The 27,835-nt window shown below is 46.7% G+C and overlaps 1 protein-coding gene, 1 long non-coding RNA gene and 1 pseudogene across 2 annotated transcripts in view; 2 read left to right on the forward strand and 1 right to left on the reverse strand.

Annotated features, from left to right (window-relative positions):
* LOC129383066 (uncharacterized) overlaps positions 1 to 27,835 on the reverse strand; it is a 162,132-nt gene that overhangs the window by 80,848 nt on the left and 53,449 nt on the right. Inside the window, exon 2 of the long non-coding RNA XR_008611001.2 lies at positions 8,275 to 8,370. This is a non-coding gene — a long non-coding RNA (uncharacterized lncRNA). The remainder of the gene's footprint in view (positions 1 to 8,274; positions 8,371 to 27,835) is intronic.
* LOC126524285 (3-oxoacyl-[acyl-carrier-protein] reductase FabG-like) overlaps positions 1 to 27,835 on the forward strand; it is a 65,061-nt gene that overhangs the window by 34,522 nt on the left and 2,704 nt on the right. Inside the window, exons 2-8 of the mRNA XM_050172614.3 lie at positions 468 to 607; positions 4,462 to 4,554; positions 5,732 to 5,870; positions 8,639 to 8,679; positions 9,412 to 9,481; positions 12,653 to 12,689; positions 17,263 to 17,326. Coding sequence (XP_050028571.2) covers positions 468 to 607; positions 4,462 to 4,554; positions 5,732 to 5,870; positions 8,639 to 8,679; positions 9,412 to 9,481; positions 12,653 to 12,689; positions 17,263 to 17,326 — 584 coding nt within the window. The remainder of the gene's footprint in view (positions 1 to 467; positions 608 to 4,461; positions 4,555 to 5,731; positions 5,871 to 8,638; positions 8,680 to 9,411; positions 9,482 to 12,652; positions 12,690 to 17,262; positions 17,327 to 27,835) is intronic.
* Positions 3,015 to 3,194, forward strand: LOC126524793 (U2 spliceosomal RNA; annotated as a pseudogene).

Consider the following 27,835-nt stretch of genomic DNA (forward strand, 5'->3'; position numbering starts at 1 on the left):
TTTTGATGCGAAAACCTATAGAATACTCCTCTGTGGTATTAAAATAGCATGCCCAGGCACCGACCACAAGTGAGGAGTTTGTTCAGTGTCAAGAATATTGGAACTTGTGCGATCACAGGATTTCGGTAATTCGTTCGTCGAGATTCTCATAGCGGCATTGCGATGACTGTCCTGTTGAAACACCATAGTTCTTCTCCCGCAATGCTCCCCTGGCTGTGGTGTTTCTGTAAAATTTGGGATGACCTCGAAGAATTCAGTGCTTCAGCTATGAATAGCGGGTACACCGTGCATAAGGTCTCACCGTATCAAGGAACGGGGCTCATTTCGTGATAATCTGATGCGTGGGTTCCAATGCAGCACGCTTTATTACCTGCACCTTCACTCCCTGCATGTAGGTTATATGATAGTGCTGATAGTGCTATTATTAAGCAACATTTCACAGAAACCCATGCTGTGTTGACGTGCAGGCGCATCGTCGGGGATTGGGGAAGCAACAGCACTGCACTTCGCCTCCCTAGGGTCTTGGCTGTCCCTGACGGCGAGAAATTTGACAGAACTTCAGAGAGTCGCCCAAGAATGCCATGCCAAAGGAGTGCCGGAAGAAAAAGTAAGATGTTTTGCAGCTTTTAATTCTTATGGCAATCACACGCACTCTCTTTGTGCATTTCTGCCGTCACCGTCGGCATCGTCGTGAGGTTCCGTGAAAGGTCCAAGGGCGATAAAATCGTCGCATGTGCGAGTGAAAGCGTGCAAGGGTAAGTTGACGATGACGGCTCAACCTCGCGCCCGCAAGGGAGCAATGCAGGGAGGAGTGGAGGGAGCATCGGGGGCATTGGCGGGAGCGATCTACTTTGGCGGCTGCTGCGTATGGGACGGCCCTGCGGGCTCTATCCTAAAAGCGAACTGCGGTGGCGGCCGAGACCAGGCATCTAGGCGCACCGAGGGCCGATAGCTTCGTGTGCGCTGTGTTCTCACCGCTTAGTTCGCGATGGAATGAGAAGCCGCACGAAAGTCAATTCGCTCGATTCTTCTGCCGTGCTTCCTCACTCCAGCGTTCTGACAGCAAGTTTCTGCGCTTATTGAGTGAGATGGATTCATGTTTGCTTGTGTGCGCGTCACAGCCTGCTTGCTGATTTAGTGAGTGAGAGAATATATACAAGTTTTTACGGCCTATAAAACTACTATCCTTACTTCGTCTACTAATTTGGTATCGTAATCGATGCTTCGATCGCCTTGCGGGCAAAACTGCGACTCTCTTTCCTACCGAGTGCGTCACCGTTTTTCGTGAGAACTTAATGTTGAGACAGTTTCTAATAGATATCCTAAATACGGACATTAGAAATGCTGCTGTACGCTGGCATAAAATATTACAGAACGGAGCATAGAGTCTGCCAAATAGTTCATTATTAAATCTAAGAGTGGACGCGATGGCTTATAAATGTGAGTTTTTATGCCAAAATTTCTTTCATCAGAACTATTGTAGTACACGGCTAGCGCCTTTATTTGGCCCAGAAATAAGTTGTCTCGCATAGGCGCCAGAAAGACCCAGCAAGATCAAAAAATTGAGTAACAGCTACTCATAAAACAGGATTGAATAGTATAAGAGAGTTGTAGCTTGAACACATATTTTGTACCGTTCGTAGTTTACCGGGTTACCCGGAGTGTCAACAACAGCTAGGCTGGCAGCGACAACTTGTGACGCTGCATTTACCAAAAGAGCACACAAAGCCCATGCCGCGAGAACCTGCCGTATTTTGCTTTCCTGCTGGTGGAAAGCATTGGTAGGGACGTATTAATTGCTCTTGTAGAGTTTTCTTTTCATTTTACATCGACGAAGAAAACGCGCGACACGCACACAGGAGAAACTCACCATCCCTTCCAGTCCGTGAAGATGGTCGAACAGCAATCCTGTGTTAGTTACACCGAGTGTTATACCATGCAAGTCAAACTTCGCAACCAGTCTATATTGTAAATCTTTTATTTCACTATTGTTTCACCTTACGACATTGCCGATGTGTTTCCGCGTTTCGGGCGCGCACTTCAGTATCGGCCTCTCGGCGCTGCCGTTTGAACTCGGCATCTCTGGCGCGCCACTCGGGGTAGGCCTTACAACGGCGAGCCTGTCCACGAGCCAACTCTCACTGACGGTCGCGGTAAGCAGCTTCTTCATCAGGAGTGCGCACTACACGTGGTCTTCCCATAGTTGTAACTGACATGGAATGTGGGGAACCACTAATCCAAATCTCCGTATATTGGGCGCGAGGCCCACCACTGGAGATGCGGGTGCAACAATTGTTTTGACGATTGGCTGGATTGGCTTGACTATTGACGTGGCTGCCGGCACTTCTTGCGCCAGCAAGAAGTACCGGCAGCCACGCGCTTTTTGTATCGCGTTTCAACCGCTGGGCACCGTTCGCTGGCCGCAACAATTGCGGGTGCAATTGCGATGTTGCGTTATGTTTGCGGTTGCCAACATAACATTTGTTTCTTTTGCGGCAGGATAGAAGCAATCGTCGATAAATTAGATGTCCATCAGGCTCGATCGCCCAAACTGCACGGTGTGACCACCGTATAAGATTCGCGTATAAGAGCATGCTCACAGGGGGAACGGGGTCACTCGAATTCCTTTCCACCAGTTGAGCTCTTATTTGCTTCGCCCGCTAGGTCACGTGGCCCCTTTTTAGCGATGCCCGACAACGCCGGCACAGGGTCCGCATAAACAGCTTCGCTGCAAAAAACATGAGCCATTTCGCTCTGTGAAGGTGGATGACCCGCGATGCTGTTTAGCATATGACACAGAGGTGCCAACAAATTTTGAGCATAAGTACGGACTCATTTACTGTGATTTTGTATACATTCGCTGCGACGACGGGACTGCCACCCTGAGGCGCCGGAGGAAACTATACACGTGTGACGTTTAGACGGAAACGCAACCACGGGAGAGCGGAAGGAAAAGAAAGGAGATACGCACGCGCTTTGAACGGGGACAAAGACAGGGCGGTGCGGACGTGGAGATGGTCGACGTGGGTCAAAATGTATTATCCTTTCTTATCAGCCTAATATCTGATACGGGTTGCATTTGGACCTAAGATACTGAACTTATTTTTCCATTTTAGCGGAGCGCTTGAAACCTGCTTCACCTCAGCCGCGGGATGGCCTGGTATTGCACTATCTTCAAAATCAGCCCATAGTTTTTGGTCTACGGACATCAATCCACTGAAAATAGCCATATAAAACTTCGCTGTAATAAATCAACCAATCTGACAACTTATAAATGAGGCACCAAAATTGAATAAAGGAGTCCTAAAAACCATAGGAAGTACTAAGGGTTCGTTTCCTGCAAGAACGCTTATATGCGGTGGTGTGGGCTGAAACGAGAAGATAACGCTTCTACCGAGGGTGAATCGAATTAGGGTGAAATAAAGTGAATCAAGGTGTAATAAGTGGATCAAGGTGGACCAACGTTGTTACTAACTGGAGTGAGGTGTGTGGAAGTGTATTAGGCGGAATAATGCGGAACAAAGTGGATTACGGTTGTTACTAATCAGAGCCAGGTGGATAAAATTGGAATAATGTAGAATAACATTGATTATGATGAAATAAAATACATTACAGTTCGTAAAATTTACAGCAAGGTGGAATAAATTGTATTAAGGTTGGTAAAAGATAAGAACAAGGTGGATTTAGGAGGATTCAGGTAGAGTTGTGGTGTCATACTGTTTTCGCATTCAAATCGCGTAGAGAACTAAAGTGACTGATAATTTTGTTGTCGTCGGCGACATCCCACACATTACAAACCTGCGGTTCCGGGCCGCCGGCACGGGAATCAAAGGGGTCCTACACCAAGGGCGAGAAATACAGAAAAGGGCGCCGCTAGCAGGTCGCTGCGGGAAGATGCCTTAAGCCCCACCCCCGGGTATGCTGCTTGCTCTCGCGCTTACCAGTGGGCACACTAGCGAGAGCTCTGACGATCTCCGTCGGCTTGGGCCTCTGATGAGTGTGGCTTGGTGCAGCAGGAGCACACGTTACTAGCATCCGCAAGAAAGATCAAAACAAAGAACGCGTTCGCTGTAGATGCAAAGGAACCGTAGAGGAGCTCAAATCCGAGACCCTAACAAAGGGGGTGGCTGACGAGAGCAAAAAAACGTGTACGTACCCAATGTTCCACCCAACGCGTCAGCCGCGCCTCCATAACGCCGTGGCCGCCACTGTCTGTCCTACAAAGCACCACCACCGGGAACCGGTTCCTGGCAAGGCCATCATAGAGGAGGCCATCATCGTCATCGTCATGAGTGGAAAGGGGGAGGCGCAGGGAAGGCGGAGCAGCTTAATTCCCGCAAAAAGGCGCCGGGGCATACCTCAATCACCACAAGTTTTACTATTTCTCGGCTAGACAAAATTCTTCACTGAGCTCTTTGCAAGTATATTATTTCTTATTCTGACCGATGCACTGTTTATTAGGTTCTGGTGACAACAGGGAACGTGTTGCATGAAGAGGATGTGGCTGCTGTTGTTCAGAAGACCATACAGAAGTTCGGCCGAATCGACATTCTCGTAAGTTGGATTACGTCTATAGTGTCAGGGCAATTACGCGTGCGTTGCCCGTAAGGTGCAATGTGACCTGGCATGTTCACGCGGTAGCGTGAGCAGGTACGTCGTCACTTACTTTCACTCGCGTCTTGCATACTCCCGGCCAGCGACGCAACGATGGTGATTTATAAAAATTGCTCTTGGCAGAAGAGGCATATCGAAGTGCATCTTTTCAGAATCCTTGTAGACTTTACGAACAGAGTGTGGAGAGGCCTACAAAGTACGCGTTCAAATTCGAAATACCTATACAATATTTGTCGAAGTTCGCGAAATGACCGTATAGCAGGAGGCGCAGGTCCTACGACAGCGATAGGCCCATGCCAGGAAGATATGTATGAAGCAAGTACAAATAAAGGGAGGCACTGGTGGGAACGCTCTGCTTGCTCTTGTTGCGTGCTTAATGTAATACAGCATATATCGGAGAGTGCCGACACCAGTGCTTTTTATGCGTAGCATTAGGAAGGCCATAGCGGAGAAAAGTGTCTGGGAAGCCATTGACGTGGTAAAGGCGCACACCACGCCTCCCCCCCCCCCCCACACACACACGCACGCATATTAAAATCGGACTTCAAAGAGGTGCGGCGTAAAACTAAAGCTGTTCACTCGCATTTACTTTTAAATCGCGGCTGAATTTAAAGAAAATTTTTAGCAGTAGAAAAATAGGAGGGTATGCTGCGATAGATTCCGCTATACCAAAATCCAACATTACTTACTCAAGCTGTAATAATAAAGGAAAATATAAACAAGAAGTACACACACACACACACGCAGAGAACATTGCGTTTAATGTTTAGATTTTGTTTCTTGTTTTTTGATATGGTGCCGCTGAACCTAGCATTTCACAAATGTGCTACGTCGGCACTTGAACAGCAAGGGTAACCTGCGGTCGAAATATTAGTGCGTTCTTAGACGTATGCTCAATTTTATTGTTCCCTTGTGGTCTTAAATTTGGCTAATGGAGCGCTACTGAAAAGCGAATCCTACAGTAAAAATGGAAATATGAGGTTTAGCTCACTGATCTAATTTGTAACGTTCGCGCGTCGTCTACAGATTTTTCACTACTCGCTAGGAGGTTGGTTCATGGAACTGTGTACCTGCTTTGCCTCTCTGCGCATAAGATTGAATACGCTGACTTGCCCAGGTGAATAACGCCGGCATTTACTTGGAAGGATCGACGGACAGTCCTTCGCTTGACAACTATGACCAGCTGATGAACGTCAACTTGCGAGGCCCCATACAAGTATTAAGATACGCCTTGCCATACTTACGGCAGGTTAAAGGTATGCTCACTTACCTAAATTTCTACTCTCAGATATTTTTCTCAAGTGGCAACATGTAATGGAAAAGTGTTAATCGCTATAATAGACTTAATATCATGTCATAGTGCCTGGCATTCACATAACATTGAAAGTACGTACATTGTCCCCTGCTCCTTGTGCTGTAAGATAAGCTATTTTCATAAATTATCATACCGAAAAGAACACAGAACTCGACCGTGATGCTGGCGCACAAAGTTGAGAAAACGTTGTAGCATTTTATTTTTCACTGCAATAGCAATTGAAGGAACACCCCAGACGAAATTCCTTCGTCGGTGTCGCCGCAACCATTGCCGCAATGTTCTGCGTAAAATCCAAGTGCTATCATGTTCAATCACGCACCGCGGCGCCATTTGTTGTAGGCGTGAAGGAAAGCATGAGAGGGTGAGCAGAGAAGGATGATGGACCCTCGCTCGCCCAGTGTTGTGTGCGAAAGCTGGCGGGGGGGGGGGGGGGGGGGGGAATGCTTCAGCGCGTGCGAAGAGGGAGGAACGCGGCATTTGAGCACGGAAGGCCTAGCTCTGTGGCACGTGGCGCTGCCACACATGGCGCACCTGGAGGTTAACCTACGCCGGGTACCAAGGCTACAAGAGCCGAGATCGCATGTGCCGTTGTATGCGCGGTGTCCTCGCGTGCCTAGTGTTGGAGGTTGCGTAATCTCATCTATAGAAGCCCCATTGAAGCTAAACGCTGTAATTAGCGTTCACTCGCCTCTACTTTTGCCCTTCTTCAGGGAGCCTTCATCTCTTAATCAGCTTTTAATATGCCCTAACTGCTTTCACCATTGTAGTATAGACCTGCGGGACATTTTTCCGGCGAACGTGCATGTGTATTTCTTTTCATATTCTCTTTTTGTTTAGTAAAATAAACGTGTTAGAATATTCTTCGTTCGTATGTGCGAATGCCGCAGATAGAGCATTCGATATTTCGCTGGTATTTGTGGTCATTACGGCGACCAGAATTATTCTCCGCCTTTCAAAGGGATGCACGGATCAGTAGGCAATCTTCAATTTTTATATTGAATTGCACTTTACATGCGCCCACATCATGTGATACAGAGACGACATTCAACTAGTCATTCATGTGACTGGTAGAGTCCATTTGCCTCGAATGAGGCGCCTGTAACGTGAACCAAGCACTGAGCACCACCACTCAGAACCAAGCACCGTTACTCCCAGTGCGAAAACCAACGCAAGCAATGGCTTCCACCGCGTTCACACCATTACAAGCATCACCGGTGGAACGGTGCCTTACATGAGATCATTGTTAAATAATAATAATAATAATAATAATAATAATAATAATAATAATAATAATAATAATAATAATAATAATAATAATAATAATAATAATAATATTATTATTATTATTATTATTATTATTATTATTATTATGCCAAAACCACTTTCTGATTGTGAGGCACGCCTTACTGAAGGACTCCGGAAATTTTGATCACCTGAGGTTCTTTAACGTGCTGCTCAATCTAAGTACACGGGTGTTTTCGCATTTCGCCCCCATCGAAACGCGGCCGCTGTGGCCGGGATTCGATCCCACCACCTCGTGCTCACCAGCCTAAAACTATAGCCACTGAGCAGCATCGTGAAATATAGATGCGGCTTTGTGAGCGCTACGTTTGACGTAAGCCGCCTAAGTAGTTTCGAAATTGAGACTGCACATTCGATCATCCATTTCTGCATTGACCCCTGGCTCATTGGTATACCACAATTCTCACGACAATTTTAACCTTGTCGATGAGAACCAAATTATCCCACTGGGAAACGCTGCCAGGGCCCCGCGTAAACGGTTTTCGTATAGAACGGGTGTAGTAAGCACATCCCCCTGATGATTACCGCAAGTATGGCTTTCGCAGGATACGCGACACTGTGAATCTACAAGTACGCATCTCCATTATGCCACCTTCAATATACAGAAAAAAAAGAAGAAAAAAAGAACTCCTAGCTGCGTACTCCGAAGTGAGAAGTCTTTATGTACATTATGTGCGTAAAGTCCTATGCTAATTGATGTTATCAAAACATTTATTATGAACCACTTGCTGAGAAATGTTATGTTCTCTCGCTATTACGCGATGGTCAGTTACGCAAAGCGAAGCGTCCGCCTCTCTCCACTCTGACGGTGGAATTTGTAGTGAACACCTAAATCTCAAAGATTTCAGTGCCGGCGAAGTTCAAGAAATGCACTTATGAAGAGGTTAGGTAAGGCTGCAATCTTGGTAGCTTCTAGGCTACAATCATGTGAGTGCTTGCATAGGCTTAAGCACAGCGCTCACATCCCAATGAAATCTATTCTTCCATGAAGCTGAATGCTTCACAAGTATCTTCAAGTTCACACAACTAGGTTTCGAACTTACGCTGTTAGCAGTGCTGGGAGATCATGCATTGAGCACCTCTCTAATATATTGTATCCATCACTCATGCCATCTTGTCTTCTCCTTCTCCTCGTCTGCCTGTGCCAAGAAAGAAGTTATTGCATAGAATCTCAGCCCGAACTCTCTGCCTTTCCTCGAATACAATACATCTCACACAAGCCAACGTCTCAAAATACAATGTTTGCATTGGCACTTTTTTTCTTTCAAACGCTTTTTGCTACTGATTTGTTTTCATATCCGCCATATTATCGCTGTCTGCATGGCTTCTCAGATTTACCAGCTTCTTCTCCATCTCCTGTGGGAATGAATGTCACGGTAACTCTGGATTTAAATTCTTTGCTCGCAGGTAACGTTGTCAACGTGTCCAGCGTAGTGTCGCTGAGGGCGGTAAGTGGTAAGGTTACTCGTACAACTGATGAATTGATTAAATGAGTGATCCACGGTGTCGAGCGCCCAAGAGAGACCACCGCCGTTTATAATATCAGGGACAAGTTTCGCTTTATTTGAATATAGAACACACGGTCAAGGTAGCTGACACGCATATAGTGACTTCTCTTAACTTAAGTAGTAAAGCAGCAATTATAAAATGCGCCACTATTGTTTGTGTCCTAATGAATCACTGCATGCCTCTCGAGCGTTCGCCACGTTTTCACTAAACCACTATTTTAGCAAAGCTCGTTAATCACCTAAGAAACATTAGATGATCATCTTACCGTTGATATGTAGCATGACACTTCGTAGAACTTAAATGCCCGAGAAAACTGTATCAGCGCATAAACATACTTCTGGCGCTAAAATCTACGCTATCACTGCTGGGACTTTTCTAAAATACCTATTGTATATGCGTAATCAAGAGAAGAAACAAAGAAGCAGGCGTTTCAATGTTGAATTACTCGCTGAAGGTCTCTCCAAAAATGTCAACCTGAATAAGTTAACCTTTTTTGATGTTGTTCCTCGCAGACTTTTTGTTAAGAAATAGCTTCGAATGGACTTACGTGCTTGCTCATTCTTATCTGCCTGTACCGGTTAAACTCACATAAAGCCAACCGCCTTACTGAAGTGACTTTCTGTAGCACGTACCGTGAATTACAATCGTTTTCTTCGCATTTGCCGCAACAGGCACACGGTGGGATGTTTTACAACATCAGCAAGGCTGGCCTGGATCAATTAACCAAATGCACGGCCCTTGGTGAGTGTCACAGCAATGTTGGCGTGGCTTTTCTATCACCTCTTCGCATTCGTTTTAAAGTAGTGAGCTGTTTGAGGACGATGTCAAGAAAATGATTAATTTATATGCGGATTTTTACATCGAATCCACATTATACCTTTATTTCTGGTGGTTTCACTTATCAATAGCTTCATACAATGTCCGGCAATAACGAGTTGAAAGGTAGAGCCAATACGCAATTAGTCGACGTGCCGAGCAGGATTTATTTCTTTAACCCTCGTTAACATACCACCACTCACGGACAATCATTAAATAAAATTTTTACCCAAGACAAATTAGAGTCGCAGCAATTTATTCCGTCTTTACAATAATGCACACTAACTGCGAATAAAGGATGAACTAGCGAATTTCTGTGATCGTTTTACATGTTTTCACTCACGGCCATTGAGTCAAATTAAAGTTCACATCTAAAATGCTGCGCTTAATAAAACTACATATTCTCACTATAAACATAACTGAGCGCGCATGCTCACCATGGTTCAATACAACTTTGAAAAGATTAAAAAAAAAAGCGGGGGCTTCGATCAGCTAAGGCCTTGTAGTACTTCGTTGGGATCTTTTTTAACATGGGAAAAGTATCACGCAGCATTATAACTTGCTTAAAGCGCAACCAAATACAGTGTCCTTTCCTTCACACTCATCTCGATGTTACAGTGTAATCCAAAACATTTATGCCGAACCATAAACTCTCATGAGCAGAGCATAATCTCATTTTCTGATAACATGGTAGTATTACAGCGGAAAGCGAAGTCGCTAATGTCCTAAACATGCCTTTTTCTTCGGTTTTTACGTAATAAATACACTGATAATATGCCCTACATATTACCATACAGTAGTACCCACATAAATGACATTACGTTTGACCCGCCTGGTATTGTTAAAATAATTGATTCACTAAAAAATTCACCGTCAACCGGAATTGAGGCAATCATTTTCAAGGTAATGAAAACACTAACCATTATTCCAGCATCATTCTTGCAAAAAATTTCCAGCAAGCTCTTAACACAGGTACTATATTTGCTGGCTGGCGTTTTGGCAGGGTAATCCCAGCTTCTAAACAAAGGTACTAGGCCCTGTCGCAAAAACTACCGCCCTATTTCAATTGCAAGTGTCTGCTCCAAATTATTAGAAAGCGTAGCGAAACTTCTAGCGTAGCGAAATTTCTATCTATCAACTTTTTTCGTTCCATTCCTGCGAGAGACAGCTAGCTTTATTCGTGCACGATATTCGCTCATCCCTTGATAATAATATACCTGTCCATGTATTTGGCCTTGACTTCAAAAAGCGTTCGATAAAGTAGCTCATGCTCGATTACTACTCGAACTCTCACGATTGAATCTACACTAATCAGTTCTTAACTGGATGCAAGCATTCTTAACGGACCGTCATCAGTTCGTATATGTTAATACATTTTCGTCGTCATTCTCACAATTCTTATCTGGTGTCCTCCAGGGTATGGCTTTCGGGCCAGTTCTGTTTTTATAGCATAGTAACGATTTACCCATGCAAGTGTCATCGAAAATGCGCCTCCAGAACAATCTTCTTCAGACAGAAGAGTGGTGTAAAACTTGGTAAATGCCTCTCAACGTTAATAAAGCTCTACTAATTTCATTTCACCGTCATCGCAACTTTTTCAACTCCTGAATATATTTCAACTCCTGTTTTATAATTCCCTGTGTCTTGTTCAAGTACCTCAGTGTTCACATCTCCCACCACCTAACTTGAACAAATCATGTTAATGAAGTTACTAACACTGCAAACCCTGTCTTGCGCTACATGCGGTGCAATCTTCCCTTTGCACCTTCGTCTATTAAGCTCATGGCATGAAAAACACTAGTTTGTCCAAACCTATATTAGGCATGTGCAATATAATTACCCTTTACAAATAAACCTCATTAAAACACTCGAAGTAGTGCAGAACCAAGCTGCTAGATTCATCTTTAGTGATTATTCTTACAATTCTAGCATCATTGCACTAAAATCCCACCTTGATCCACCCGCCCTGGCTCATCGCCGAAGAAATTCTCGACTAAATCTTTATCACAAATTCCTTCACTGTTTACAGCCGAAAGATTAACTAATCGTTCCCGTCCATCGCATGTCACGCAACACCCATTTAAACGCCCCCGTCGTCTCTCCACGTGCTCCACACCTCAACAATTCATCGATCATTTTAACGCGTTAGCGTTAAGGAGCCCGAGACGCAGAAAAACTGACGTCCTGCGTCCGGCGTTCAGCATCGGAAGTCATTTCGTCAGAAATATTTCCATATCACCCATACCCATGCAGGGCCTCCATGTAACACAAGAAATTGACTGAACTGAATTTTTTCAAGCTAAAATAAGTGGAAAAATCACAAACTACAACCTATACACAACCTACAGATATGATAGCTCTCGGTTTGTAATTTGTGTATACGAGAAAACATAACTTTTTACGTGAAAACTCAAAGAAACCTCTTTCCTAGCGTTTCTACCATTCACAGACCGGCCGCGGCGTCCGCCATTTGCGCGCGCCGGCGCGCGGGTGTCTCGGGGGCCTCGGAGCGGCGCGCCCGCTTCCTTGGAATACCTCCAGCTGGTACTCGCCCCCACGGCCCACACAAGATGCCGCGTTTCAACCACAAAGCCCGCCTTCGTGCAATAGCGTTCGCGGCCAGCGCTTCCCGGTAAACATTATGGTTAGCTACGCTCCTGTTGCCTGGAAGCATGAGAATCAGTCAGGGATCTTTGCATGCTATCGCGTTCCAGTATTAAAGGAGAAGCTTAGGCATCCTCCAAATATGTTTAGTCGTGCTGCGTGTGACTGGAATCGCCTTCACGGCCATATGGTTACGGTCACCGACCCTGCAGCAGTCAAATCTGCCGTCGAAGAACTCACACACACTGACGTTAACCCATAGGATTGTCGTGTATACCACTACGCACGGTTATTATTTATGAAGCCGTGTATTCACTAACAGACTTGTATTCATTTGAACTGTATTTACCACTTTTGACTGTAATTTTGTTATATCCCCTGTACCCACCCCTGATGTAATCTCCCTTATGGGACCGTTCAGGTATAGTAAAAAACAAGACACTTTCAGAATGTTTTCCATAAGTGGTGACAATTCATACTTTGCTATTACAGAAAATGCGCAGTATGGAGTACGTGTGAATTCTGTGAAGTGAGTATATAGGTTTCTACTTATAATGTTTCTACAAACATGTGTACCATTGTGGAATTAGTCGCACTGGGTTTCCTTTGTTTAAAGGGACACTAAAGGTTACTATGAAGTCAAGTTAAAGTGATAAAGCGATGCTCTAGAACGTCTAAGGCGTCAATATAATCGCGTACAGAGCTTTAGTAACCGAGAAATTCAGGTAAATGCATGACATGATTTGAGACCCCCCAGCGACATTCCGGTACTAGCCCGATGACGAAGGCACTCCTTATCATAATTTATGTCACTAGTACTTAACTACTCGTACTAAAACGATCATTTCATTAAGTTATAAGACGGAAGAAAATGCCACTTGTCTACTTCTATTCGATTCTAAGAAAAAATAACATTTTGACGTTACCCTTGAGTAGTAGGGGTGGTCGAAAGGTTTCGTTTTCGCTCGACTCTGCGCGCTCGACTATGCATCGCCCGCGCCTTGGAGTTTCAGTTCTTTCGTTATCGCGTCGTGCTGCGCTAGTTCTGCGGGCTCGCGAAACACGTATTTCGAACAAGAAGCGAGAGTGCCACGTCCATGTGATGTTGTGGGATGCGTGAACTCTCCGCGAAACATGACCAAGGGCAGTTGCAGCGGCGAATCCAACGTTACTTATCACTGTGTGCCAAAGAGTCAACCTCTCCGTTCGAAATGGTTAAGTGCCGCACCTCTGCCACAGCGCTTTGGCAAAGAGCCGAAAAATCGCATAGTGTGCTCACTGCACTTTGGTCCAGAGGATCAAGAGTTCAACGCCGACTTACTGAAGTAGTGTGGAGTGCCTTTCAAAGCAATGCTTTCCCGTAGCGCTGTCCGTCGGTCTTGCCTGCATTCTTCGAAGCGCAAGAACTGCAGGTCGAAGACGGGGCGGTGAGTGCGGCATTTTGTTTTCACGAATGAAAAGCTACAAATGTGCGAATATGTACAACCATGACATACAGTTGCCGTCGTGGTAGTACGCAATGACGTCGGTAGTGCGAGCCCTCAGCAGCAGGTCACGTTCATCAGTGCTTAAATCGCTGAAGTCGAGCCCAGCATCGCGAGCCAATGTGTCGTTGCCAGGGTCGTTCATTGCAACGAGTGTCAAAGTTGGCGTCATAAAATAAAGAACCAGCTTATCGTCGCGTGCTTTCCCTTGCCCTAGCCACCATAGTTCCGCTTTCGCGCTGATATCGGCTCTGTCTTGGCTCTGTTTCTGGCCGCGCGTTCGCCTTTTGCACAGAAAAGCCGTAGCGCCGTCTGCGAGCGCCGTTTTCCTCACGACGGCGCAACCTCACTATGAGACCATGACGTCACCATTCCTCGATCGGAGGGCGGGTGACTTGAACTGCGCTAGAGGTACGCGGACGCTTCAGAACGCATTTTCTCTTAAAATAAGTTTCTTCTGCGCATGAAACAAGCGTTTCGAGGTTTCTGGAATGGCATTTCAACAGTCCTCGTTGACTTAATATTAACCTGTAGTGCCCCTTTAAGGCGAAAGCCTTTCTGGCTCATGGTGAAGTTTGCGTCAGCAGAGCTGACAGCCGGAGTGTCCGCCGAAGCGTCATTAAGCCTATGAAGACAGATTACATACAGATTAAAGAATGAAAAATGATTGATAGCGACAGTTAGTCAATGATAACCATATAATAGACATCGGTAGAGGTTAATAATGACCAGTAATGACTACTAATGACTTGTAATGACTATTAATGACTCAGAAATGGCCAATAAGTCTGACGGCGGCATTTAATGACCACAACTGATTAGAGATGGCTAGAAATGTCTAGTAATTAATAGTAATGACTAAAATGACTACGAATGACTTGTAATTGTTACTAATGACTACGAAGTGACAAATACCTCTTACGACGGCTTGTAATGACTACAATCGATTATAGATGACTAAATATGCTTACTAGTGAGCAGTATTACCTAATAATGACTGAACTGACTTGTAATGATTAGTAATGACTATGAAATGACCAATATGTCTAACGACAACTTGTAACGGCTACACTTGATTAGAAATGAATAAAATGCTCAGTAATGACCAGAAATGTCTAATAATGACTTAAATGACTAGTAACGACTACTAATAACTATTATATGACGAACATTTCTAACGACGGCTTGTAATGGCCATATGCGATTAAACATTACTAAAGATGTTTAGTAGTGAGGAAGAAGAAAGGGGCTTAAACAAAGGGCCCGATGTTTATTAGTCAGATCATAAGAAGACAACAAACACTGACAGCAAGGGCAACATAGGGGAAATTACTTGTGCTTAATAAATCAAATAAAGAAACGATAAATTAATAGAAATGAAAGTGGACGAAAAAACAACTTGCCGCAGTGGGGAACGATCCCACCACCTTCGCATTTCGCATGCGATGCTCTAGCAATAGAGCTACCGCGGCGCGGTTTCCCCGTCCACTTCGTTGGGTATTTATGTGTCTTAGTAGAACCCTGGGAGTGTTAGCCAGCGCCACCACTCACAAACCCTGGCGGCGGACGTGGAACATCCTTTTTGCCGCAGGTTTCTTTATTTCATTGATTAGGCACAAGTAATTTCAGTGTTTGTCGGCTTCTTATTATCCGACTTCCTTCCCTGCCTTTCTATGCACCCTCTTCTCTCTCTCTCTACTAAAAGAAAGAAGTGAAAGAGAAGAGGCGAATGATAAGTGGAGGAAGAGTACGCTTTCGCCGTTCACCTCTTAATAGAGATCTTAAGAGAGACTGTAATTTTTTTGTGCGTGATGTAGACTCATTCCACGGAATAATGCCCCTTCCACGTAGTTCGCAGCGGATGAGAAGAAGCTATGGCAGGCATCCTGTGTCGTTTCGTTATTAGCGTGATCATTATCATTCACATTATATTATGTTATCCTATTTTGAGTTTGCAACTTTGATTCGCGTGAACCTTTGAGTTGTTGGTGACATTCTGTACATGTACTGCGGGTTGAAACGACTTAAACAGCAAATATACGTACGGAACTTATCCACGTCTTCAAATTTAACGTCTCCACAGAGTTCTCAGCGGCTCAGAGTAGTTACTATTCTGTCATGTTGCCCGTGCTCAGCAGAAGTGACCCTAGTAGAGTTTAGCGCGGTACAAAGATACAGTGCAACTTTAAACTAATGTACGGCGCTAGTGTAATCAAAACTATACAGACAAATAAATGATTTTTTTCATTTAGTATTTTTTTCAATGAGCGTGAATATATCTATATTCCCTTTTTTCCATCCCGCAGCGTAAATTCGCTAATCAGACGCCTTTTTTTGGCTAAGATTCCGGTTTTTACTCTTAATTTTCTCTGTCTTTTTCTTCACCGAGTGCGCTTAATAACTCTGTCAACGTTTAGCACCTAAAACCATAAACTTTCCATTCTCATCAAGTGGTGCTGTCGCACTTTCGTGTTAAAACGACAAACATTTGGTGTCGCTTCGTAACGCGTGATCTTCTATGGTACTACACATAAAAAGGAAACCTGTGATAAAAGGAAAATGATTTTTTTTTCTTCGTGGTTTACAAAGCCCGTCTCAATTCTCAGAGTAATGCTTCGTATTTTCTTGAGTGCCGTAGTTTTTCCGAATGTGTCGCTCGTTGCTCATTTCTTGCCGATTCACACAATGAGTAGTTGAAGACAGGCGTGTGATGGTCGATCAATTTAATTACCTTTCACCTGTTTGAAGATATTGGAGCTCCAAATCACTAATTTTCATAAAGTAAACAATTATTTTCAGAAAGACTTCGGTAACAGCTTGCAAAATGAATTCGGATCTTTGTAGGAGCCAAACTTACAATCTGTTTATCTGGCACGCCGTAGTAGAGGCATGCCTTGGGACTGCTATGGTTTCGGCATGGTTTCGCATAGTTACGTATGGGCACGTTTTCTTTATAGTTTCTTATTCGCCGCATGGTTTCTGTATAGCTCCAAAACTATACTGGAATCACAGGGGAAATGTCTGGATTAAAACCAATGTCATATGCAGCGTTTGTGGGATAGGTATGTGCTGTTGAAAGATTGAAATGATGTATCTACCGGTATCGCAATATGAGCTTGTTATACCCTAAACACGACTTGCTATTTTGTGCGAACAAATGTCGTCGCCGTTTTGTAACACGAAAAATGTTCTGTTCACATGCCCAATCTACCTTGTTTGTGTATATGGAGGACACTGAAGATCCTGTCGTTTCTCACCATTTGTTCTGAGTGCGAGAATATTGTGCTATAGCAGAGAAATATACAAATAACAAAATTCATTCTTCTGCTCCGTTTGAGCACAAGAAACGACGAGCGATTAACGCGTAAAAGAGTTTGTTTACGTTTCGTACGCGTTGCCGTCTATCACTTCTTTTTTTTTGTATCTCATTGTTACCGTAATGCTTTTTTTCACTCCTATTGAGAATATATGATTAAGAGGCGCGCTCACAAAGGCCCGACAAGAAACTGAAAGCTGACACAACCGACGGCTGTCGTGTTGTGGCAATTTGACAAACTTGGCTTAGCGCAAAGGCGCTTTGTTCCGCCACATTCACTTTCCCAATTCTGCCCCTTCTAGCCCTGGTGTGATTGCTACTAATATGGGCAGGAGACCCGGCGAAAGCAAAGAGGATCATTTTCAGGTGAGCAAAATTACGCCTATATTTGTGCCGGATAAAGGATACTACCAGGTCTAGGCATTTGAAGTTCTGCGGAACAGAGGCGTTCTATGCGAACACAACCGAACATGCAGTGAGGAAAATTGTATAGCCAAGCAGAAATACGCGCACGCGTACTCGGAGATATGACGCTAACGTAGGCCTAACGTGAACCACCAATGCCGCACGAGAGACTATTTTGCTCGAAGCTTCTGCGATGACTAGTCCCCTTAAAAAATTCGGGCAAAACTCCCCCCCACCCCCCCGATGACTATCCAAATAGGACAGCAGCCGAAAACCGTCGTGCGCAGGTGTTTACTGCAACAGCGCCCTTCTCTCGTGTTTCCTTCGCGACACGCGGTGTGGCATCTAGCGGCGCCGTCTGGAAGTCCGCGTGATATCCCTTGCATGGGCCTCCCACATCTCGCAGTCTCCGACATTACACCGGTGGCAGACCGGTGCGCAGGAGCCGGCTGCTGCTGCCGCGCTCGTGTCTACAGCGCTGATGATGAGAATTATCGGATCAACAGTGCTCGTTGTAATGAGGATGATGATGAGTGATTGGCATCAATTTTGGGGCTGGGCGGTGGCAAATATTCGCCTACTCTGCTAAGGCTAATCATGTATGCTACAAATGCGTAGGAGTGTAGCACTTTGCGTATGTCTCACTAATCTTTTCTGCTTTCCTTGCAACCTTGATGTACGTATGCCTGTAATGGATCCGATCCTACCCGTTCCTGATTTTTTTCCACCAGCAATTTTAACATCAATTTCTTATCTCGACTGCAGACCGGTTAATGCTTCTATACGCCATAAATTGGAGTGCTTCTGGAAGGTGGGCTTTACATACGGGTCTTGCTAGGTGAATACCATAGGATTTCATTAATATGTGCTGAGTTGTCTCCGGATATCTCCTGCAACAGACACATGCCTCACTGTGTTGAAAATCTTTGCTCCGGTATGTTTTTGTCCTTGGGTAACCAGTTCTCAGGAAAACAAGAAAGATTAAGGAGATGCTTTAAAAAAAGCAACGACGAAAAGCATGTATTGAATACCTGATCATTTCAAGCAGGCTAAATGACCGTTTGTCATTGCGCCGTTGCAGAGGGGATGCCAATAAATTGTTATCGCCCCCTGAAGTCAGGAAAGCACAGATGAAATTTTGGTTTGCAGAACGACTCAGAAGCGTTAATAAAATAAAATGGAAGGCATAAATGAATAAATATATACGCGTGAAGAGCGGCAACTTGTAAGGGCTAAAATGTCAACAAAGTTTGCAACAAAACAGAGTAATTGGAAGTCCGAATAAAAAACCCGGCGCAATCGAAAAAAAAACCGAAACGAACAGCGACTCTATATTTTCGGGTGGAAACAAGAAAGAACGAAAGAAATCCAGCAAATATAAGAATACGGCAAGAAAGAAATCTTTAAAGAGAAATTTTACAAAGAAACAAAGGGTAGTGCCTCATATTTGATGCCTAGCTGGCTGCCTCATATAGGACAAAAACAAACAGGGGCGAATGGTTGTAAGAGCATGATCCATGAGGCCACACAAAATTACGCACAAACATATATATATATATATATATATATATATATATATATATAACTAAGCAGGTATCTTTGGTTTATTTACCTAAGTGTTGTCATGTGGACCTGAATTGTTGGGCAACTAAATCAAACGTAACTATGAAGTTGTGCTTCTCATGTTTCTAAATGCGCTTGGCTCATGGAAAAATCCAGTTATTATATATATATATATATATATATACATATATATATATATATATATATATATATATATATATATATATATATATATATATATATATATACACGGAGTGGTTCAATCAAAATTAAGCTTTGTGGTTTTCTTAACATGAGTCGCTGGGAGGCACGCTAAGATCACCTGTGCAAATGAGTTATCTGGCTAGGGGGACACAAGGTGAGACGAAACTTATCGCTGTCAGCCGCCCAGTTAACTAAAATTGAAAAATGACCGTTTTTGTTGACTGCAGTAAGTGGGTATGTTTGTATTGAAAGATAGAGGCAGTCGTGTTTCTACACTGTATCAGCCGGAAGAATTTTTCTAGCGTGCCTGTGCTCCGAGATATCTGACTCCAAATTTTAGTTGTCGTTCTCGTGATTACTCTTGCAAGAAAGTTAGGATCGGGACAAAGCTCCTCCCTGATGTGACGCGGCTGTTGCGTGCGGCGTTCAGTCTTACAAATGGCGGAGGCATTGGCAAAGATAACTGTTTCCCTTCCCCTCCCAACTGGCGAAATATGCATATCTGACTGCGCGGTGTGTCTTGCAGTTGTTCCTCTTGATTTCAATAAAGCTTACAATAATAAGTAATCAGCAGTCACCTTATTTGTGCACCCCCGGCAAGGACAATGCCCACTCATCTAGTCACCAATACGCACGCACACGGCCCTCCAGCTTCTCCGCTCGCACCATCGCCTCATCATGGCAGCTGCAGGCATCGTTACAGGCTGAGCAGTCGCGTGCTCCGCCCTGCTCGGCCGATGGAAGGGTCAAAGGCTCAATCGCAGACTACGAAAAATGATCTCGGAGCTCAACAAGGTCATCGATGACCACTGCAAGGCGCTATACCAGCAGCAGCGGGACGAGCTCTGCGAATCCATCGACGGACCGACGCGCAACGGCAAATCCTGGGGTATGCTGAAGCACGTTCTCGACGAAAGCGACTCAAAGTCAAATCAGAGGCATGCGTTGGCCCGGGCCCTTCACGAAGCCACCAGGTCTCAAACGGTCGATGAGCTCGTCTCAAAACTCGTACACAAGTACTTGCCCGTCCGTCGCGACGGAGATCCAGAGACCCAACTCCCGGACTACCGAGGCCCTCCACGCCCCGATCTCGACGAAGACTTCTCCGTTTCCGAGGTCAGACAGGCCATCTTCGCGCTCAACCGCAAGTCTGCGCCGGGTCCAGACGGAGTCACCAACAGAATGTTGAGAAACCTCCAGGACACGTCGATCGTCTTTCTGACCGACAAAATCAACGAGTCCTGGCATAGCGGCGTTGTTCCTGCAGAATGGAAGATGGCCTGCACGGTGCTCATTCCCAAGCCAGGCAAGGCCCCGAACATCGAGAACCTCAGGCTGATTTCTCTAACCTCCTGCGTCGGCAAGGTCATGGAGCGCGTCGTCCTCAACAGAGTCAGCGGGTACCTCGAAGACAACGAGGTTTACACGTACAACATGATTGGCTTCCGCGCCGGGCTCTCGACGCAGGATGCAATGAAACTAATAAAGCATCAGATTGTGGATGGCCGTTCCAGTGACGTCAAGGCTTTGCTCGGTCTGGACCTCGAGAAAGCTTTCGACAACGTGCTGCACAGCTTCATCGTAAAGACCATTTCAGACCTGGGTCTAGGTTCCAGATTCCATAGCTACGTCAGCTCTTTCCTAACGGATAGGAAGGCCAAGCTTCGCATTGGGGACTTCCGCTCCAACGATGTGCCCCTCGGAGGGCGGGGCACTCCTCAGGGCGCGGTCATCTCACCCACCCTGTTCAACATCTTTATGATTGGCCTTTCCGAGAGGTTGGCACGCGTGGAGGGCGTCAAGCACACCATATACGCCGGCGACATCACTTTATGGTGCTCCGAAGGCTGCGAGCGCAGAGTTGAAGAATCCATGCAGGAGACGATCGACGTGATCGAGGAGTATCTCCGCCCCACCGGACTTCGATGCTCTCCCGCCAAGTCGGAGCTTCTGCTTTACAGAAAAGAGAAGGGAGGCAGACCCAAAGATTGGAAGCCAGTCTCCGAAAGCAGCATCAGTCTTCGCACTTGTGACGGGGGGGTGATACCCAGGGTCGACGTTATTCGGGTCCTGGGCATGTTTGTCGAATTCAACGGCGGGAACGGAACGGCTCTCCGCAAGATCATCGCAAAGACGGACAACGCTTTCCGCCTCGTTCGCAGAATAGCAAACCGGCACCGAGGAATGAAGGAAAACAATCTCCTCAGGCTTATCAATGCCTTCGTACTATGTCACTTTACGTACACAATATCTATGCACAACTGGCTCAGAGGGGAGCGAGACAAGCTCAATGCTCTCATCCGCAAAGTGGTCAAGAGGGCTCTCGGGCTACCCATCAGGACCCATACCGAGGATCTCCTCAAGCTGGGGGTGCATAACACTGCCGAGGAGATTGCCGAAGCCCAAGAATGCGCGCAACTCACTCGCCTGAGCACCATAGCGGCAGCTAAACACATCCTCGAAGAGCTGGGTTACCAACCTGCGGGATTCCCGATGCTCACTACCCCGATCCCTAGGTGCATTCGAGACAAGTTCGAAGTGGCCCCTGTGCCCCGAAATGTTCATCCCGTCCATAACGAGGGCAGGTGCAAGGCCAGAGCAGCAGCCATCCTGAAACATATCAAGCAACGAGACATTACAGCAAACTTCGTCGACGCCGCGGAGTACAGCGATGGGAAGACCTTTGCCATCGTTGTGGTCGACTCTAGCGGCAAGATTTCCAATTGCGCCTCCATTCGCACTTCAGACCCCGGAGTCGCCGAGCAAGCCGCCATCGCCCTCGCCCTGCTAGACGGTCGTGGGTCCGAGATATATAGCGATTCCAAAACGGCAGTTAGGGCTTTTCAGAAGGGTTGCATCGCCAAGCAAGCTGCTCGTCTTCTTAGCAGCTCGAGTCGATATGCTCTCACGCATCATTCAATCCACTGGTTTCCAGCTCACGTAGGGTCGGTCGAGGGTGCTCCCCCGAACCTCAATGAGTCTGCTCACGAGGCTGCGCGTGAACTCACCGACCGCGCTTCCTCTGCAAGAAGCACCGATTCCCCTCCTCCTTACGGCCACAGAGACGCTCCCGCTACTCACAACGAGATTATTAAATTCTTCTACATGTCTGGAAGGGTCTTTCCACCCCCTCACCCCAAGCTGAATAGGGCGCAAGCCGTTTCGCTTAGGCTTCTGCAGACCAGTACGTATCCGTGTCTGTCCGTTCTTCACGAGGCTTACCCGGACGTGTATCGCGACGACGCCTGCTCCTCCTGCGGGCAGACCTCCACTCTAGCGCACATGCTGTGGGAGTGCGGGTCGACATACCCCAAGTTCATCAAGGAGGAGTGGGACTCGCTTTTGCGTAGCCCCGCTCTAGAAAAGCAAATCCTGGCTGTCCGGCGTGCCCGCGACCGGGCCGGTTGGCTAGACCTGCCGGTCCCGACGTGGGACTAGCCAGGTGCGCGACGAGTTCGCGTCCTCGCCGGACCTGCAATAAAAGTTTCTTCACTCGCTCACTCAGTCGCGTGTTACGACAGCGGTTTTGGATTCGTTGATATGTTGCTTTTTATATTATACACATGAAGGCAGGGGATCTGCCCTCATATATATATATATATATATATAGTAGGCAAAGAGGAATTCTTCAGGCTACCTTTCAAACGTAAAGAACTTCAGTGGTGCGACAAGGTAAACAGAACAAGTATTTAATTTCACCAGTTTCGATCGGTGGACCGATCTTCGTCAGGGTTTACAAAAAAAATTATATATACATATATATATATATATATATATATATATATATATATATATATATATATATATATAATGTAACAAATACGAAAGGCACGGACAAGAGGAAAGAAGAGAAAACGAAGAGAACGAAGTCTTGAAGAGGCCGAGCTGCGCTACTATCACGCTGCGATCATCATCCATCACCTGTAAATAAAACCATTTCTTCGCAACTCTTCGTAACATTGTGGTGGAAGGTGCGGGGTAATCGACACCCGAAGACGGAGGCTGAACTAGAAGTTCGACGGAGCCGTCGCATTGCTGGACTCCCACCGAATCTACCGGAGTTGAATATGTCCCACGACGCAGACGAACAACGGCCCATTGCAACAGCTGCGCCGACAAGTTCGGTTATACAACTGAAAGATGCGCGTCCCTTAGCCGGAAGATCGGACGAAGACGTCGAGGAATGGCTCATCCATCATCACCGGGTGAGTGCCGCCAACAAGTGGAACAGCGCTTCTCAGCTTTCGAACGGCGTGTTCTTTCTAACGGATACTGCGTTGCTGTGGTTCGACAATCACGAGGAAACGTTCACAACATGGGGAAGATTTGTTTCCGAGATCAAAGAGCGATTCGGCGACTCCGCGACGAAAAAGAAAAGGGCCGAACAGACGCTACTGCAATGTGCGCAAGTGCCAGGCGAAACCTGCACGACCTACCTTGAGGCGGTAATAAAACTGTGTAGGATGGCGGACTCTGGAATGCCTGAGGAAGATAAAGTCGGGCACATCCTGTAAGGAATTGCCGAAGACGTTTATGATTTCCTCATCGCAAAAGACAACCTGGCGTCCGTCGCTGACATCATTCGGCACTGTCGCACTTTCGAGCAGCTGAAAACGAGGCGCATCACGCCGAAGTTTGGCAGGCTAGCCAATGTGACGACAGTTGCAAGCGTGGACAGTAACCAGCCCCTCGATCTTGCATCAACGATCCGACAAATAGTTCGGGAAGAGCTCAGCCTGCACGCGCAAGTGACACATCCAGGCACTCATAGCATCCGCCTACCACCAGATTTCGAGCCAAACGTGGCATCCTTCTCCCCGTATTCTGCGGCGAGGGGCACCGAGGATTATGAACTCGCGCCTCGACAGCAGCCACGACTCTACGACAGAGGCGCTACTTATGACGCTCGGCCACAACGAGAGCAGCCGCGTTTTTACCCCCGAGGCCCTGTGACTTCTGTCAGGCCGCGACAAGAAAAGCACCGACCCTACTACCACGACATCACTTATGAACGATATAACGGATTTCAGCAAGCCGCAGAGACACGTTATCCACATGACAACGAACTTTCTCGCCGCCCGCAGCAGCCTAGCATCCGTTTCGAGGAAGATGCTGTGAACCGCGACCCTCCCGTGTGCTACAACTGCGGTTCCACAGGTTGTAGCTCGGTATTGTCGCCAAGGCCGTCAATCACGAAGCACGCCACCAAAGTTCTCGCCACCCAGAACCCGAACTTCATAAGACTTGCGGACGACGAATTCCTTTCTAATAGGCCACTTCTCACACGAGACAAGACGCAGCGATTTGCAAACTTCTGAGCAGAGTGTGACGCCACCAAATAACCGTCCCCGTCGCTCTCCGTCCCCTCGGCGCCGTTCTTCGTCACCGCCGCCGGGAAACTAGCATCCGCGGCCAGTGGAGGTGAGGTCGCCGGACGGTCTTTGCCAGAAATCCCTCTGCCTGTTGTGATGCTCAAAAACAAAGTGAATGTCTCGATTGACGGAATACCAACCATTGCGTTAGTTGATACTGGGTACTGGGGCGACTGTGTCTGTGATGAGCCTCGCTTTCAAAAACCGTCTAGGCCACAAAGTTATGTTTTCTTGGAACGGCGGTATTATCTTTCGTGGAGTGGGCCGCGAGTGGCTTGATCCCCTTGGTGTTTGTGCTGTGAGCGTTTTGTTGGCTGGGAAAGTTTTTGTGTCGGAATTCCTTGTTCTTGCTCGTTGTTCGCACGATGTTATTCTTGGTACTGATTTCCTTGAACAGTGCGGCGCTTCCGTGAACTGTGGTTGTGGCGAAATATCATTGAATAAGTTAATTATATCAGCAGGTTCCGAACAAAGCTCGCGTGGCGAAGACAGGGACACAGACACACTGAGTGTTCTTGATGAAGTGATTGCACCATCGTGGTGCCTGACGCCCGTTCGTGTTTCTGCAACTACTGTTGAGGCTGATTGTGTTGACCTTGTAGTTAGGCCTCTCCGCATAAACTGTGCTAAATAAGATGTACTTGTGCCCTGCTCTGTCGTGTGCATGACGAAAGGAGTCGCCACGTTGTGGGCGCTGAACTGTTCCGCCACGCCGGTTGTCCTTCCTCGCGGTACGAAAATCGCTCTCTTCGATGAAGCCGCATGTAACTCAATGGCGGCCCTAAGTACGGACGTCTCTACAGCTCGTTCTCCTTCCTATAATGGCCATTTTGAAGAGCTACTGCTTGGCATGATCAGTATGGCTCTCGGTACGTAGGAACGGCAAGCACTGGTACATGTCCTTGCCAAGCATGAGGCTGCATTCGACTTCACGCATGGAGATGCACCCCTTCATTTACCGTCGTCCCGCGCTCGTCACAGCATAAATACCGGCTCCGCACACCCCATCCGCCAGAAGCCCTACCGAGTGTCATCCTCCGAGCGAAAAGTTATTGCAGAGCAAGTCAAGGAGATGATGGACAAAGGTGTCGTTCAAGAGTCGTCTAGTCCATGGGCAGCCCCAGTAATCCTGGTCCGAAAAAAAGATGGCTCCTGGAGATTCTGCGTGGATTATAGACATCTAAACGCAGTGACGAAGAAGGATGTATATCCACTACCGCGAATAGATGACGTCATTGATTGCTTACACGCTGCTTCTAACTTCTCAACACTTGATTTGCGATCGGGGTATTGGCAAATACCTATAGACCCTGCCGACGAGCTAAAGACCGCTTTCGTGACTCCAGATGGCCTATTCGAATTTAATGTTATGCCTTTTGGCCTTTGTAATGCTCCTGCCACCTTCGAAAGATTCATGGACACAGTACTACGTGGTCTGAAGTGGGAGATATGCATGTGTTACCTCGATGGTGTTGTAATCTTTGGCCGCACGTTTGAAGAACATAATGAACGCCTAGGCCTTGTTCTCGACTGCATCGAGAAAGCTGGACTGGTTCTAAACTCAAAAAAAAAAAATGTCGCTTTGGCGAACATCAAACACTGGTCCTGGGACACTTATTCGACAAGGATGGCGTCAGACCCGACTATCGTAAGATTGAAGCGGTGAGCTCCTTCAAGCCACCACAATCAGCACAAGAACTTCGTTCATTCATTGGCCTATGTTCGTATTTTCGTCGTTTTGCTCCCAGGTTTGCCGACATCGTTTACCCGTTGACAAGTATTTTGCGACAAAATGCATCCTTCAGTTGGACACCAGAATGTGACGCATCATTCTCTCAACTGAAGTTTATACTAACGTCAGCACCCCTCTTGCGTCACTTCGATCCATCTTGCCCGACTGAAGTTCACACTGATGCTAGTGGAATTGGGATAGGAGCGGTGCTTGTACAACGTCACAGTGGCGCAGAACATGTCGCATATGCCAGCCGTTGCCTGAGCAAATCTGAACCCAATTATACGGTCACGAAACAGGAATGCCTGGCAGCTGTTTTCGCCATACAGAAGTTTCGGTGTTATCTTTATGGTAGACCATTCAAGATTATCACCGACCATCATTCTTATGCTGGCTGGTCGGTTTGCGTGATGCCTCTGGTCGCCTCGCACGTTGGGCGCTGCGCCTCCAGGAATACGACTTTGTGGTGTCGTACAAGAGTGGCCGCCGTCACGCTGACGCAGACTGCCTGTCTCGGATTCCTCTAGAGGCTACCGACTGCGATGCTGAGAATTTTGACGACTGTCTCGCTGCTGTTACTTCTACGTTCCCTGACGCAGCAGACTTTCAGCGAGAACAACGGAGTGATGTTACCCTCGATCCGCTTTTTGTCGCCGCCCGTACTTCTGAAGCCAGCGGTCGCTTTACTGTCCGTGATAAATTACTCTACAAAACTAATTATTTAGGGCATGGAGCGCCTTTTCTGCTTGTGGTCCCCGAGAGCCTTCGCTCCGACGCTCTACGCGCCATGCATGACGATGTGACATCCGGCCATTTCGGCTTCGTACGAACGCTACACCGCACGCAGGAGCGCTTTTACTGGCCCAAGATGTGCGAAACAACTAAGCGCTATGTCGCTAGTTGTGAAACGTGCCAACGCCACAAGCGTGCGACCACCGCAGCCCTGGGTCCCCTTCGGCCATTGACACCACCCAGCATGCCGTTCGAGCAAGTAGGCATTGACCGTTTGGGTCCATTCTCGTTATCTAACAACAAGGACCGTTGGATAATTGTCTGCGTAGACCATCTTACACGGTATGCAGAAACTGCAGCCATACCGTCTTCCACCGCCGCTTGCGTGGCGGTCTTCCTGTTGCGTACCGTGGTCCTTCGTCATGGCCCACCACGTGTCATCATCAGCGACCGTGGTCGCCAGTTCACGGCTGATGCCATTGAAGAGTTACTTCGTTTGTGCACTTCACAGTTCCGTTATTCCACGCCGTATCATCCACAGACCAATGGCCTCGTTGAAAGGACAAACAGAACGCTGACCAACATGCTTGCCATGTACGTCTCCTCCAATCATAAGAACTGGGACGACGTGCTGCCCTTCATCACCTACGCATACAACACGGCGAAACAGGAAACCACGAACTATAGCCCATTTTATCTCCTGTATGCAAGGTTACCGCGAAGCCCTCTCGACACTTTCTTACCCTTCGTTTTGCACAGTGACGATTCTGTATCGAAGACTTTGTGTCTCGCCGAAAAAGCCCGTCGAATAGCTCGTCTTCGTACTCTGGCCTCGCAAAGTCGTTCGAAAGAGCGATACGACGATCG

The sequence above is a fragment of the Dermacentor andersoni genome, chromosome 3, assembly GCF_023375885.2.
Source record: "Dermacentor andersoni chromosome 3, qqDerAnde1_hic_scaffold, whole genome shotgun sequence".
Taxonomy (NCBI): domain Eukaryota; kingdom Metazoa; phylum Arthropoda; class Arachnida; order Ixodida; family Ixodidae; genus Dermacentor; species Dermacentor andersoni.